Below are 13,306 nucleotides of genomic sequence, written 5' to 3' on the forward strand. Positions count from 1 at the left end.
TTTTCTGGGATTTTGTTGGATATTGAGGACATTTTGTGGGATGTTTCGGGAATTTGGTGGGGCATTTCAGGAATTTTGTGGTATTTTGAAAAGATTTTGGGAATTTTGTGGTGTTTTTTCTTGAATTTTGTGGGAAACTGTGCTGATTTTATGGGGCGTTTCTGGAATTTGGTCGAGTTTTCAAAAGATTTAGGGATTTTTGTGGGATTTCTGTGGGATGTTCTGGGAATTGGTGGAGATTTTGTGGGACATTCCTGTGAATTGGTAGGGTTTTGAAATGATTTAGGGAGTTTTGTGAGACTTCTCTGGAATTTTGTGGGGTTTTTCTGGAATTGTGTGGGATTCTGAGGAGACTTGAAGAATTTTGAGGAATTTTTCTTAGATTTTGTGGAAACTTGTGGAGGTTTTGTGTGATTTTTGTGTGATTTTGTGGGATATTGAGGAGATTTAGGGATCTTGAGGGATTTCTCATGTATTTTGTAGGAATTTGTGGAGATTTGGTGGGATAATTTTCTAGAATTTGGTCGTGTTTTGAGAAGATTTAGGGAATTTTGTGGTGTTTTTTCTTGAATTTTGTGGGAAACTGTGCTGATTTTATGGGGCGTTTCTGGAATTTGGTCTAAAGCAAGAGAAAAAACCCCAAACAAACACAACCTTTCAGGCAGAGAAAAGATGTGGTTGCTCTTGAAGAAAGCATTTCATTCTGCCTGGAGAAGAACCTGTTGGGAAAAATATTAGCTTTTAGCAAAATGGCACTGTGCTGTTGCACTTGTTCTAGCACTGGGAGAAAGAACAGGCCCGTCTGTAAGGCTCCTGCAGCTCACCCTGGCTGAGGGTCATTGACCACTGAGCACTGCAGGCATCACTGGCAACAACGATGGTGGAAAATGGGGAGGGAGCAGGATAAATAAATGTTTGCCATTGCCTTAGCCAAAAAAACCCCAGACATCAAAAGCAACCCACCCTCAAAACAAAGCTATGAAAATAGTTTGCCTCTGAATTTAAAGAACTTCAATTAACTCTATGATGTCTGCTTTTGGTTCAGCATTCATCAATCTGAATTTGAATATGCACAGGGTAATGAAAGGTAACTGAGGCTTAAAAATCATGTCTATTGACTTGTGCATAGCCTATACTGAAGCACATTAAAAAGCAGCGTTTTGCTTGAAATCTGCACGGTATTAACTTCATTCAGTCTTACACTCACTAGGTAATTAAATACATGAAGAAATAGATTTTTTTTTTTTTTATTAAGAATGCATTATTAATTAGGAAGGCATGGCTTTAGCAGAGTCTGCTGATACCAACATTACTCAGCTAAGTTCAAAGTATGAACACAAGAACTTGATGACAGAAGCAATGTTCATCAGAGCCTCAACAAGAAAGTTGCAGTTCCAAGTTTTTCAGATGTCCTACACTTGCTAAGGCACCTCCAGAAAGAGGAGTCAACTGAAAATAGCACAGGAAATTTGAAACCCATTTCTATATTTTTCTTTTTTTTCCTGAACTTTCTTGTGGGCAACAGAAAACTCCCAATATGTGGAATGCAATGTAGTTTTTATGCCAGAGTCATGAGTCATCCCCTCAGTTCCAACCTGATCCAATGCTCACTTGAATCTTGGAAAGGCTCAAATCAGCAAGATGAAATTAAAATTGTATTCATGAAAGGAGCTCTTTACTCTCCATTCCCCTCCCTCCCCCAAATACATCAGCACCAAGTGAGAAAGGCTCGATTTGAAAGATAATTATTACACAATTAAACTTGGACATAGCTAGTTTGCTACAAGTTCCAGCAGACAGACAAACAAGAGCAGAATCAGAGGTTATCAACCTCAATAGAAATTCCAGCTCATGCTTTCCCCAAAAGCCTCATTTAATTTATCCAGGATTAAAAAATAAAAGAGAAATGAAAAAAAAATCACATAAAAGCATTTCACATAGTATATAGTGAAATACTATCATTTCCACCTGAAATATTCATCATCATTATTATGTTTTTCCATACTAAATTACAAAGTCTCCTGCACCCATCTTCCCAATATCTCATTCTAAGTGCTTGCTACTTTAATCCCTTAGGAAGCAAAAGGAGCCTCAGGTGTCTCTGGATCAACAGAAACTAAACAACACAGCTTGACAAAGTATATCAAATTGTCAATCAACTCAATATAGGTTTTCCACTCCAGAGATAGCTATCACCAGCTGATGAATTTGGCTAGGGCAGGTTTAGTGAAGAAAAACTAGGTCTTTATTACCAAATCAGTTAGGAGTTGTTCTACCGTACTGCCCGTAGGATGGGAGTATAAACACCATATTCTTCACAGCCTCATCCACAAAGAATTCCACCTTCAAATTAAGGCTGCTTTGGAGTTGGACCAAACCAATGAAAACTCACTCATCAAACACAGTGATGGCAGCATGCTCAGTCTTTGCAATACAAAACTGGCAACTAACAGCACATTCCTGATCACATCTCCAAGGCTGAGTGTACAGAACTGCAGTGGTGGCCAGGCCCTCGCTGACTGCCAAACCTCCAGCCATCATCCCTTCCTCTCACAGCGACAGGGCAGAAAATAACAACAGCAGAAACTAGAAAGCTTAAGCTAAAATCACAAAGGTCATTGATGAAACAGACTGGAGTGCTTTAGAAACTAGCACGCAGATTTAGCTGAAAACAAATCTTATTGATCACCAATTACAATGAATACTTAATTCTATCATTCTGCATTATTATTAGACAGTCAGAGACAGCCAAGCTGACCTCAAGCATGCTGAAGCATCGGGGCCAAGCAGTGCACATCTTCCCAGGAGCTGATTTACCCATCGTTCTCAAGTGAATTCACCTGCACACAGCCCCACCGTACAACTGCTAGGCTGCAAAATAAAAAAATAGCTCTGCTTAAGAGTCAAACCCCAGGACATAGACCATATGAAAGGAAGAATGAAACCTGCAGCATTTGGTTGACCTTCAATGCCCTGAGAAGATGACAAATTTCCCAAGATGAACAAGTGCCCAAAATACAAAGCAAAGGACTGACTTTTAGGGATCAAATGTTAAATAGGCCTGCGAAATTGGAGTTGTTAGGTTGCACATGAAAGAAGGGAAAAAAGAAAAAACCACCCCAACCCTCAACTGCAATTTTACATCCCTCTTGGAAAATTTGCTTTAATAAGAGAGAGGAATGGATACAACCTTCCCCTCACCTGGAGATTTTAATCAATTCAAGCCATTTCAAATCTGGCAAGAAAGCCCTACCACAGTCCCCATCAAACAACATTGCCTTTCATTTTTGCTTCTCAGGACTACTTCAGAGCAGTCTAAATAACAGCAAAGAAGGAAATTCAAGTTGCAATTCAAACACTAAGCTCTGGAATCCCACATTGCCTTCAAACACCTGCATGAAACACTAACTTCATGCTCTATGCTCCCTGCTTTCTTCTAGTTTACTGCACAGTGCATTATTTACATAAAACAGAATTTCTTCTGTGGGAAAGGCTTGCATGGTACTTCAAAGCCTGAATAAATCAGGGACTGCAGCTTGAACTAACAAAAAAATCATCCAAAAAATTCCTTTCAATATCTGCATTGTATTACCTTATCATGCTACCTGTCTAGCTGAGTTATTCAGGTATCCACACCAGAAATGACAGACAATGTCTCTCTATGATGATGTGATGTTACTTCAAATGAAAAAAAACAATAAATAAAAATCACAGATTAATTTCCCATACAAATGATGACTCACTACTCCCAAATCCTTCCTTATAGCAGGATGCTCACTTCAGTCTGGAAGTCTTCATGTTGCAGCCTGCAGGAATCAGCTTATTTCCTGTCAAGGGCTGGAAAGCCTTACAGGAACTGGTTTTGGTTGAAGAACTTCTCCAAGGTGCTTACCTGTGGGACTTATCCAGGTAAGGGATGTTAGCTCCCTCTTCTTTGAGGTTCAGTGTCCAACCACTCCTACTGCTGGTAAGAAGAACAGAAGAAACATCTGCCCATAGCAAGGACTGCACTGGTGGGCAAAGTCCAAATTCCATCCTTCAGGGAAAAAGAAACAAAGACTGAGGAATTCATGTCTGTTCAAAATTTCATCCTTGACTACTGAAAGCATTGGAAGCACATGTGTATGTTTAAAAATGGAATTGTCCTCATTTAAGAATAAAAATAATTTCATCCCATCACCATTTTTCTTGGTCCAATCCTGAACTGCAGATCCAAACAGCTGAGAAAGCATGGAATAGTCTGCTGGACAGCATTAAAATGAGCAACTCCTGTATCTTCCTAAGATAAGAACACAAATCACAAAGAAAGGCACTCTGAGAAAAAATTTCTTAGAGGAAGACCTCAATTATTTTCCAGCAAGGCAGGTAATATGCATTTGGCTATTTGTTAGAAAAAAAACCAAAAAACAAACCTGTTTTTATACAAGATTTTACTCATATATTAACTATCACATATTTTGCAAAACAAAAAGAGACCACAGCAAAGTAAAATCCCAATTTTTTCCTATATTTAAGCTGTGATAGTATGTCTGAAATGGGAATCCAGAGCCTCACCAGATTAATATCACCACTTGGACCAGAGAATTTGCCATATCCACTTCTTCTGGTTTCGTTCAGTTGGAGCTTCTGTTTGTACAGTGATGATGGCTCTTGAACATTCTGGGATTTAAAGTAGTCCCTGAAGAGATGGCTGACAAAAATATGATGTTACTTTCAAGATGCTTTTTAATTATTTCTACCCTCATCCAGAACCTGCAATCATCTGATCTCCTTCACTATGCTCCAAGCTCATTAAAACTGGAACGCTAAATAAGAATATTCAAAATATTTTGTTTTGCATTGCTAAAGGCACCACTGCAGGTACTTGACTCATCCTTCAGACTGTAAATAAATAAATGAAGTCTAGGACAGGTCAAATAAAGACACTATGTTTTCTGTGTTTTGTTGGGGTTGGTTTTAGAAGACTTAGGAGATTTGAAACAGATCTTTTATTAAGGAATTGTTCCTAAGGGACTTGACTTACAGAAATTAATTTATACTTGGCAGTGCATTTGATTGATTGCAGTTCCTTTTTTTCAAATACAAACCAGCATTTTCACTACCAGGTGTGGTGGTTGGAAATGTTGGGACTGTAGAACACTGCAAGGCTAATTTCTCCTCCAGTCTCCATCATTTTTATGTAGCTCAGCATTTTCTCATCCTTACTGAGATCTGCTGCAAATTTAAAATACCCTAACAGGGCTGAGAGAGTATTGCAACAGTGTTTATCTAGTGTATCATTACAGTTCTTGTTACCCTAATTCCACAGTTCTGAGCAACAACTCTCATTTTATGGGCAGGTAATTGAGCTCTATGATACATGAATTGATTTGCAGGGGAAATACATTAAAACCTGGCTGGAAAAGAAAATTATTCAGGATCTTCACTCTGATTGCCTTTTACAGCTACCACTCTAGGACCACTGAAAGAGCTTACTTTAGCTCATGTCAATGAAGCTACAATTCAGTGTTTGTCCAAAAAATGTTCACATTCTAAAATGAAGGTTACTGTGGTTTCCTGAGTTATAAAGGCAGAATTAAAGATTACTGCAGATTCTTAGATCAGGACCACTTCCCAGCTCAAGAACTATTTAGTGGGAAGAGCCAAGGCAAAAGGCAGCATTCAAGCAAGTGTTGCTGATCAAGTGAGTTATGGGTTCTACATGAAAATGTTAGCAAGGGTGATCCAGTCAGATCTCATGTCTGCCTGTGGTTCAGCACTGCAGCTGCTAACACCCAGAGCACCAGATCCAATCACTCCTGAGGAGCAGGTTTGTTCAAGCAGGCACTGTTGTTTCAGGACCAGTGAAAGACAGGACAGAGACAAAATTGATAGTACTCCCTCAGTGCAAACAGAACTTGCCCTGCGACAAATTTGCTCCTCTCTGGCCCTACTTTTAACATCCCTGCTCTCAAATTCCTATTTTTAGCAGCTTCTCATAAAAGGCATTCTTACTCAGAGAAGTGAATGTTAGAAGTGTTCATTTGAATGAAGCAAACAATTAAGCAACATCTTCCCTAAAGTGATTTTGTAAAAGTTATGGTTTAGTTTTCTTCCTAATTGCTTGGAAAAATCGGATTGGCGCTGGAAATGGGAAGGGTTGGCTAAAAGGAGTCAGCTGATGGGAAGCAGCCAGTAACTCCTGCTGCTGCTGACCTGCTGCAACTCCCAGGTTAAGAGGACAAGTGCCTCATTTGTAATCAAGTCTATATAAAACACAAAAGAGGCAGAAGGACAAACCTGGTTCATAAAGGCAGCAGTCTGTGACCAAAAGCAGCAGAGTCAGCAGCCAGTGTTTCACTCCTGATGAGAGCCCACTTGCAAAAGTTCCACTTGAGTACCTGCTGCAGAGCAGAGGCTGTTCTTCATTGATGTGTCAAACCATGACAGCCATACTTCTGTTGCTATTCAAAGAACAGGGATAAACTCCGGGGTTTGTTAGGTTTTAAATAGTTTCCAATTTCAGGCCTAATAGAAGGCAAAATGGAAAATATCACATGTAATAGGACTTAAAAATAGAAATACGGAAGAACACAATGTTATACTCATGTTACCTATTACTTTTTTCAGCTGAGCAAAGTCTTCACAAACACTATAAATACATATCTTTTTCCCCCAATGAAAATAATAATAAAAAAATCTGTCTTGTAACCTGAAAGAAAAGAGATAAAACCAAAGCAAACCTGATTCTTGTAAACAGAAAATGTTGCTTAAAAATTGAGTTTGGGGAGCATAAATATTTAATTGCCTTGAGCATGTCTTAGGAATTCACATTTACTCAAAATAGTGTCAAGAGCAAACAAAACTGCAAAACAATCTCTTTTAGTAGGAAATACCTTGTGAGAATCAAGTGTTTTCTTATCATCTTTCACTGTTTCACTTGATGTCTGAATCTTCTAACTCCAACTCCTAGAACAGCATCAGTGGGGGAGAGAGACAATGAACACTCCTTCTGTTATTTGACTGACTGCAAGGTTTTGACATGTAGAGTATTAATAAAAATAATTTATTCTCACAGGGTTTTGTCAGAATAACAAGCTGGTAGCTTTAAATATGGTTAAGAAAATTTTATGTATGTTAGGAAAAAACAAACAAAAAGAAACATTTGCAGTAGTAGGACAAAACCATCATAAAAAAGGTATATAGCAGATATACATATTTATATTCATATATATATATCTCCAATTTCCCAAAGCATTGCTCTAAGAATTAGACAAAACTGGCTACAAAATTCAGATTTTTTAGGTTATTTATTGACTGTAAAGTGAATCCTGACTGACAATAAATATCACTGGGGAACATTAATTATTAAATATACATTGTCCAATCTTTAACAAATCAACTTTAGTAAGAACAGTTTTAAATCTAAAAATAAAAACAATTTCCAAGACACTTATTTTAAGTAATTGCACTAAGAAATAGTAAGACCTTATATATAGTTAAATGACTAGCAGCCAACTCACATCATCATAGTAAGAATAATATATATGTACTGCAATTTTAAGTGTTATGACTTCAAGAACTTGTAGTAATAACCAAGCATTACTTGCTAAATAACACAAAATTTGTCTGATTAAGTCTGTTTAAAAGAATATGCAATGGGAATAACTAAGAGCTGAAATTAATGGTGTTAGCTTGTAAAGACAGAAATTTACTTCTTACAAGTAGGAAAACATGCAATATATTCCTATACTTAACACATGTTCGTAGTACAGACATTCCTGTTAATAAATTTCAGGTTAAAATTGACAAATGTGACATGTTCTACTATATGGAATTTCTTCAAGTGGCTGTTGTTCCATCGGACAACACAAACTAAAAAATGTCCTGCCTCTCAGAAATATTATTCTGTTTCTACTCTTTACTTTATTTTTTTATTTTTTTTTTTCACTTTTAGAAAAACACAGATTTTTTTTTTTTTAGTATTAGAAAAATATAGGACAAAAACAAGGCTTAAGTTTTAGATAGGGAAGAGAGAATAAGGAGATGCTTTATAAGCTGAAATATTTTTCTCTTAAAGCTATGGAGATGGACAACCATGTTCTGAAAAAAACTCCTTTAATTCATGACAGAGTATATTGGGAAGCATGGAGTGTTCAAAGTGTGGATTTTGAGTAAAAAGTAGAGTAATTGTGATACAGTGAGGCGCTGGAACAGAGTGGAGTGAAGATTTGAGGCCTTGAGGGCAATGAGAAAACTGTTTTCCTGCGAAGCTCACAGAGACAGATGAAGAGGACTCATGGCCCATACACACCTCAGAGTGATGTGAAATGGGAGGAGTGAACTCATGGCAGATTTCCGGGCAGCTGGCATCAAACAAATAGAAAACTATAACAGAAATATTTTTCTTGTGAGAAACTCCATAGATTAGCAGAAGAAGATTTCTGTTTCTATACAAACACTGATAAAGAGACTCTAGCAAGAATTGGGACTGTTTTAAACACCAAAGTTCCAAAGTCTTTTGTCTCTATCTTGTCATGTGAACAAGGGAATGCTGGGTAGTGCGGGATAAAAGGGTTTTCTGAAAGTTTATTCTGGTGTTCTTATTCTTGTAGTTTTGTGAATAAACTTTCTTTATTCCTTTTAAGTTTTAAGCCTGTTTTGCTCTTGCTCTAATCCATATCTCACAGCAAGAAATAAGTAAGTTTTCTAGTATTTTTTCAGTTACTGCTTTAAAACCACGACAACTGTGTTTTCACCATCACGTCAGATCAGCTCTTGGACTCACAGCTCACCGCAGACCTCGAAACAGGAGGCAAAGATCTGCACCACTTGGCCTTTCAGAACTTCTCACCCATCTATGACCTTTCTGGGGCCAGCTTCACAAAATGAGGGGGAAGCCATTCCAAAGAACACGACCAAGGAAATCACACAGCACTCGGGATTTGTTCCAGGCATCAAATTTTTAATGGATGATGTGAAGTAACACCGAAGCAATTCCTGTCCACAGAAAAAAAGATTTCAAATGGTTTTGTCTCAAGGACAATCACTGGAGGTTGAAAGTTTCTGGGGCTGAAAGTTACATGAGGTCCTCAACACTGAGCAATCAATATCCCCAGAGTCTAAACTGTGAAATTACTACCTGGGCAAGGAGAACATTTTCAGGATTTGCAACTCATCTCAAAGCCTCAGTAGAACTCAACCAGCAGAATTCCCCTGAGATGGCACTGTGCTCTGGAAGCCCTCAAATACTCACTAAAACAGACTTGACTTTCACTAGGACAGCTGCTCATGAAAATCTGGGGTAAAACCTATGGGAAGTGGCCATGTGCACGCATATTCCTTCTTCCCACAGCAGGCACAATCAAATCCTCCTTTGAATGGCCTCCAAGTTGAGCAGCACTCATTGGCACAGCCTCTTCTCCCACAGACAGGCCAGCGAGCAACACGGCAGCGCCAGCCAGGTGGGCAAGGACAAGAGAGAGCAGATGCCAACAAGGCTTGGAAGCTGGGCCAAGGGAGGTTTACGCTGGCCATTGGGAAGAACTTGTGCCCAGCGTGGGCCATCAGATACTGCAATGGCCTGACAGGGGCTGCTGGAGTCATCATTGTGGCACGGGTGCAAGGCAAGCCAGGCCGCAGCGCTCGGGCCCCGCTCTGCTGGCCATGCTTGCCGCCATGGCTCCCAGCTTGGACTCAACATTCTCTCAGGGCTCTCTGCAGCCAGGGCGTTCTGTGCTTCTGTGACATCACAGCCTCTGGGGACGGCACGCTGGCTGGCAACTGTCCCCAGCTGTTGCTGCGCCCCAGTGCCCAGGCACAGCTGCTCGCAGAGAGACGCCCAGAGCCTCGGTGCTGCTGGCAGAGCACTATGGCTGCTCACGGCTCCTCCGCGCTGCTGCAGCTTTACGTGCTGCTGCTCTTGGCTCATCCCCTCGACCCTGTGAGCAAACCTGAGCGCAGCACGGATGCCTCTCCTCTGCTTCTGGAGGATTGTCATCTGGACGAGTCGGACCCTGAGCGCATCCGGTGGGCGGCCAGGACATTCCTGCTCATCGACCTGCTCATCATAGGAATGGCCATGGGATGGTCGCTCGGAAAAAGAATTCAGAGACGCTGGCGAGAGGTGAGGAGGGGGGTGGGGGGTCAGGCAGGCGGGATGGGGCAGACCTTGAGGGCCTCTTGGGCACCCTTTGGCCAATGCCCTGCGGCAGAAGGGGCCTGAGCTCCTGGCTGGGGAATGCGGCCCAGGGGCTGAGCTCCATGGACAGCACCAAGCAGAGGCGGCAGAGCTCTGCCTGCTGCAGCCTCTTCCCCGGGCCAGCCCAGCCCAACTGGGCCCGAGTCTCTGTCTCCCAGGCCAAAGGCAGCCCCACAGGTGCCGGCCCCGCTCTGCCCCTCTGCCTCTTCCATGGGGATCCCTGTGCTTTGCCTTGCAGCGGAATCTCCAGAGCCCTTCGGGCCGTGCGGGGCCCCGCCGCCATCGAAGACAGGGCTGTCCCACGGAGCTGATGCAGCTGCTGATGGACAACCGCGACCTGATGCGGCTGCTCCTTCGCGACAGCCCTCAACCAACCACCAAGATGGCGGCAAAAGAGGGCAGTGACAGGAGACTCCGCACCTCCCCACAGCTCTGACCTCCAGCGTCGCGCTCCAGCTACAGAACCTTACGGGGAACGGGTGACCAGTGCCCAGCCCAGGCACTGCGACGTTCCCCACCTTACAAGTTAGCCACACCCCTGTTGTTGTTCGATTCCCCACCACGTTTCCCCCAAGAAGTTGACCTTTCCCTTAGTGTTCAGTTCTAAACAGTTGAAGCATTGAAGTTTCTTAGCCTTAAGATTCTTACCCCATAGTCTTCTAGTAACGTTGGATTGTAGATTTTAGAAGTAGTCAAGTGAATAAAGTTCACGTTTTCTACACGTTGCTGTGTCATTTTCTTGAGGTTGCACCTGAGACCTGGGGACTCCTTGAGAGATGGCTTTGCATGGCAGCTCCAGACTGCCTGCAATGGAGAGCCCCAGTGCCCCAGCAGGCTTTGCAAGAGCACGGAGGGCAGCGGGAAAGAAGAAGGTGGCCAATATTCACCTGCCTCCAGCTTCCAAGGAAGCTTGCAGTCAAGCCCTGTCTGCCCTTTAGGGGGGACCCTAAAGGCCCCGGCAGGCATCACCATGGCCCCAGGACGGGGGGCTTGCAGCACTCTGGGGCACCAGGAAAGGAGCAGGATCATCCCTGGAAAGCTGTCTGGAGACAAATCCAGAGACGTCTCCCCTGGCATCCAGGCAAGGGCTGAATACAGGCAGGCAATTAGATCCACAGGCTGCCTGGGCTATGGCACCAATCAGTCCTGCTTCATAGATTTCGGGGGGCGGGGTTATACATATATATATATATATATATATATATATATATACACGCATATATGTATATATGTATCTACATCTGTATTTAGTTCTTTGTATTTATCCTGTTGACCCTCAAATAGGATTAGATTTCATTTTCCTACAAAACAAAACATCCGTTTTTTGATTTTTAGGAATCAACCATCTGTGCTCCCACTTTAAATCACTTCTCTCAAACTCATTCTGCATCTTGCTCCTTTCCAGCACCATCAAATACCTCTGTTAAAATACAGAGCATCAGTGGAAGGACGACAATCTTGTTACTTGCTGAAGAAAGTTAACTTGGATGACATACCTGCTTTTAAAAATCCAAGAGGAACAAAACCTACACATCAGCTTTAGAATTTCAAAAGCTGCTTCCTCAACTCTTCCACACCACTTTACTCTTTGGGGACATTCAGCAGCAATACCAAACAAGCACAGAAAAGAAATGGAAGAAGAAATGCAGATAGTCAGCAGCTGACCACCTACCAAAATACATTTTAAATGCAGCTCCAAGTTCTCCAAGAGCAAGTTTGAAGTGTAAATGGAGACACTCACACAAAATTACTACCAGGTGGTACTTTTGGCATTTCCTTGGGCTTTCCTCTTCATTTTTTTTTTATCTCTCACCTAAGGCAAGAGAAAAAACCCCAAACAAACACAACCTTTCAGGCAGAGAAAAGATGTGGTTGCTCTTGAAGAAAGCATTTCATTCTGCCTGGAGAAGAAGCTGCTGGGAAAAATATTAGCTTTTAGCAAAATGGCACTGTGCTGTTGCACTTGTTCTAGCACTGGGAGAAAGAACAGGCCCGTCTGTAAGGCTCCTGCAGCTCACCCTGGCTGAGGGTCATTGACCACTGAGCACTGCAGGCATCACTGGCAACAACGATGGTGGAAAATGGGGAGGGAGCAGGATAAATAAATGTTTGCCATTGCCTTAGCCAAAAAAACCCCAGACATCAAAAGCAACCCACCCTCAAAACAAAGCTATGAAAATAGTTTGCCTCTGAATTTAAAGAACTTCAATTAACTCTATGATGTCTGCTTTTGGTTCAGCATTCATCAATCTGAATTTGAATATGCACAGGGTAATGAAAGGTAACTGAAGCTTAAAAATCATGTCTATTGACTTGTGCATAGCCTATACTGAAGCACATTAAAAAGCAGCGTTTTGCTTGAAATCTGCACGGTATTAACTTCATTCAGTCTTACACTCACTAGGTAATTAAATACATGAAGAAATAGATTTTTTTTTTTTTTATTAAGAATGCATTATTAATTAGGAAGGCATGGCTTTAGTAGAGTCTGCTGATACCAACATTACTCAGCTAAGTTCAAAGTATGAACACAAGAACTTGATGACAGAAGCAATGTTCATCAGAGCCTCAACAAGAAAGTTGCAGTTCCAAGTTTTTCAGATGTCCTACACTTGCTAAGGCATCTCCAGAAAGAGGAGTCAACTGAAAATAGCACAGGAAATTTGAAACCCATTTCTCTTTTTGTCTTTTTTTCCTGAACTTTCTTGTGGGCAACAGAAAACTCCTAATATGTGGAATGCAATGTAGTTTTTATGCCAGAGTCATGAGTCATCCCCTCAGTTCCAACCTGATCCAATGCTCACTTGAATCTTGGAAAGGCTCAAATCAGCAAGATGAAATTTCAATTGTATTCATGAAAGGAGCTCTTTACTCTCCATTCCCCTCCCTCCCCCAAATACATCAGCACCAAGTGAGAAAGGCTCAATTTGAAAAATAATTATTACACAATTAAACTTGGACATAGCTAGTTTGCTACAAGTTCCAGCAGACAGACAAACGAGAGCAGAATCAGAGGTTATCAACCTCAATAGAAATTCCAGCTCATGCTTTCCCCAAAAGCCTCATTTAATTTATCCAGGATTAAAAAATAAAAGAGAAATGAAAAAAACCACATAAAAGCATTTC

The 13,306-nt window shown here is 41.3% G+C and overlaps 2 protein-coding genes across 4 annotated transcripts; one reads left to right on the forward strand and one right to left on the reverse strand.

Annotated features, from left to right (window-relative positions):
* Nucleotides 1-1,729: 1,729 nt before the first annotated feature.
* Nucleotides 1,730-6,949, reverse strand: LOC147653738 (uncharacterized). Of its 2 annotated transcripts, none has more exons than XR_015285757.1 (4): nt 6,876-6,949; nt 6,280-6,507; nt 3,893-4,690; nt 1,730-2,871 (listed from the first exon to the last, which is right to left on the reverse strand). XR_015285757.1 is itself a non-coding variant. In XM_086885310.1 (4 exons), exons 1-4 carry the CDS (start codon nt 4,590-4,592, stop codon nt 2,814-2,816), a joined length of 339 nt encoding a protein of 112 aa, XP_086741436.1. In that variant the 5' UTR covers nt 4,593-4,678; the 3' UTR covers nt 1,730-2,813. The 2 variants fall into 2 exon arrangements, 1 of the variants encoding a protein (XP_086741436.1); XM_086885310.1 differs by lacking the exons at nt 6,280-6,507; nt 6,876-6,949 and having other exon boundaries at nt 3,893-4,036; nt 4,181-4,279; nt 4,555-4,678.
* A 958-nt stretch (nt 6,950-7,907) lies between these two features.
* On the forward strand, nt 7,908-12,852 carry LOC147653739 (uncharacterized). 2 transcript variants are annotated; one of them, XR_015285756.1, is made up of 4 exons: nt 7,908-10,105; nt 10,419-10,705; nt 10,925-11,261; nt 11,586-12,852. XR_015285756.1 is itself a non-coding variant. In XM_086885306.1 (2 exons), the coding sequence occupies exons 1-2, from the start codon at nt 9,293-9,295 to the stop codon at nt 10,614-10,616; spliced, it is 1,011 nt and encodes a 336-aa protein (XP_086741432.1). In that variant the 5' UTR covers nt 7,908-9,292; the 3' UTR covers nt 10,617-10,901. The 2 variants fall into 2 exon arrangements, 1 of the variants encoding a protein (XP_086741432.1); XM_086885306.1 differs by lacking the exons at nt 10,925-11,261; nt 11,586-12,852 and having other exon boundaries at nt 10,419-10,901.
* The last annotated feature ends 454 nt before the right edge of the window (nt 12,853-13,306 follow it).

This window comes from Cyanistes caeruleus, chromosome 4 (genome assembly GCF_971803275.1).
Source record: "Cyanistes caeruleus chromosome 4, bCyaCae1.hap1.1, whole genome shotgun sequence".
NCBI lineage: Eukaryota > Metazoa > Chordata > Aves > Passeriformes > Paridae > Cyanistes > Cyanistes caeruleus.

What these genes read in the sequence shown, in the direction of transcription:
- LOC147653738 (XM_086885310.1), bottom strand. Translation starts at nt 4,592, where the DNA reads ATGGCAAATTCTCTGGTCCAAGTGGTGATATTAATCTG. An exon ending in GGATTGGACCAAGAAAAATG is followed by an intron (nt 4,037 to 4,180) that starts GTGATGGGATGA and finishes TTTTCCCTGAAG; the next exon opens with GATGGAATTTGGACTTTGCC. An exon ending in TACCTGGATAAGTCCCACAG is followed by an intron (nt 2,872 to 3,892) that starts GTAAGCACCTTG and finishes TTTATTTTGCAG; the next exon opens with CCTAGCAGTTGTACGGTGGG.
- LOC147653739 (XM_086885306.1), top strand. Translation starts at nt 9,293, where the DNA reads ATGGGAAGTGGCCATGTGCACGCATATTCCTTCTTCCCACAGCAGGCA. An exon ending in TTCAGAGACGCTGGCGAGAG is followed by an intron (nt 10,106 to 10,418) that starts GTGAGGAGGGGG and finishes TTTGCCTTGCAG; the next exon opens with CGGAATCTCCAGAGCCCTTC.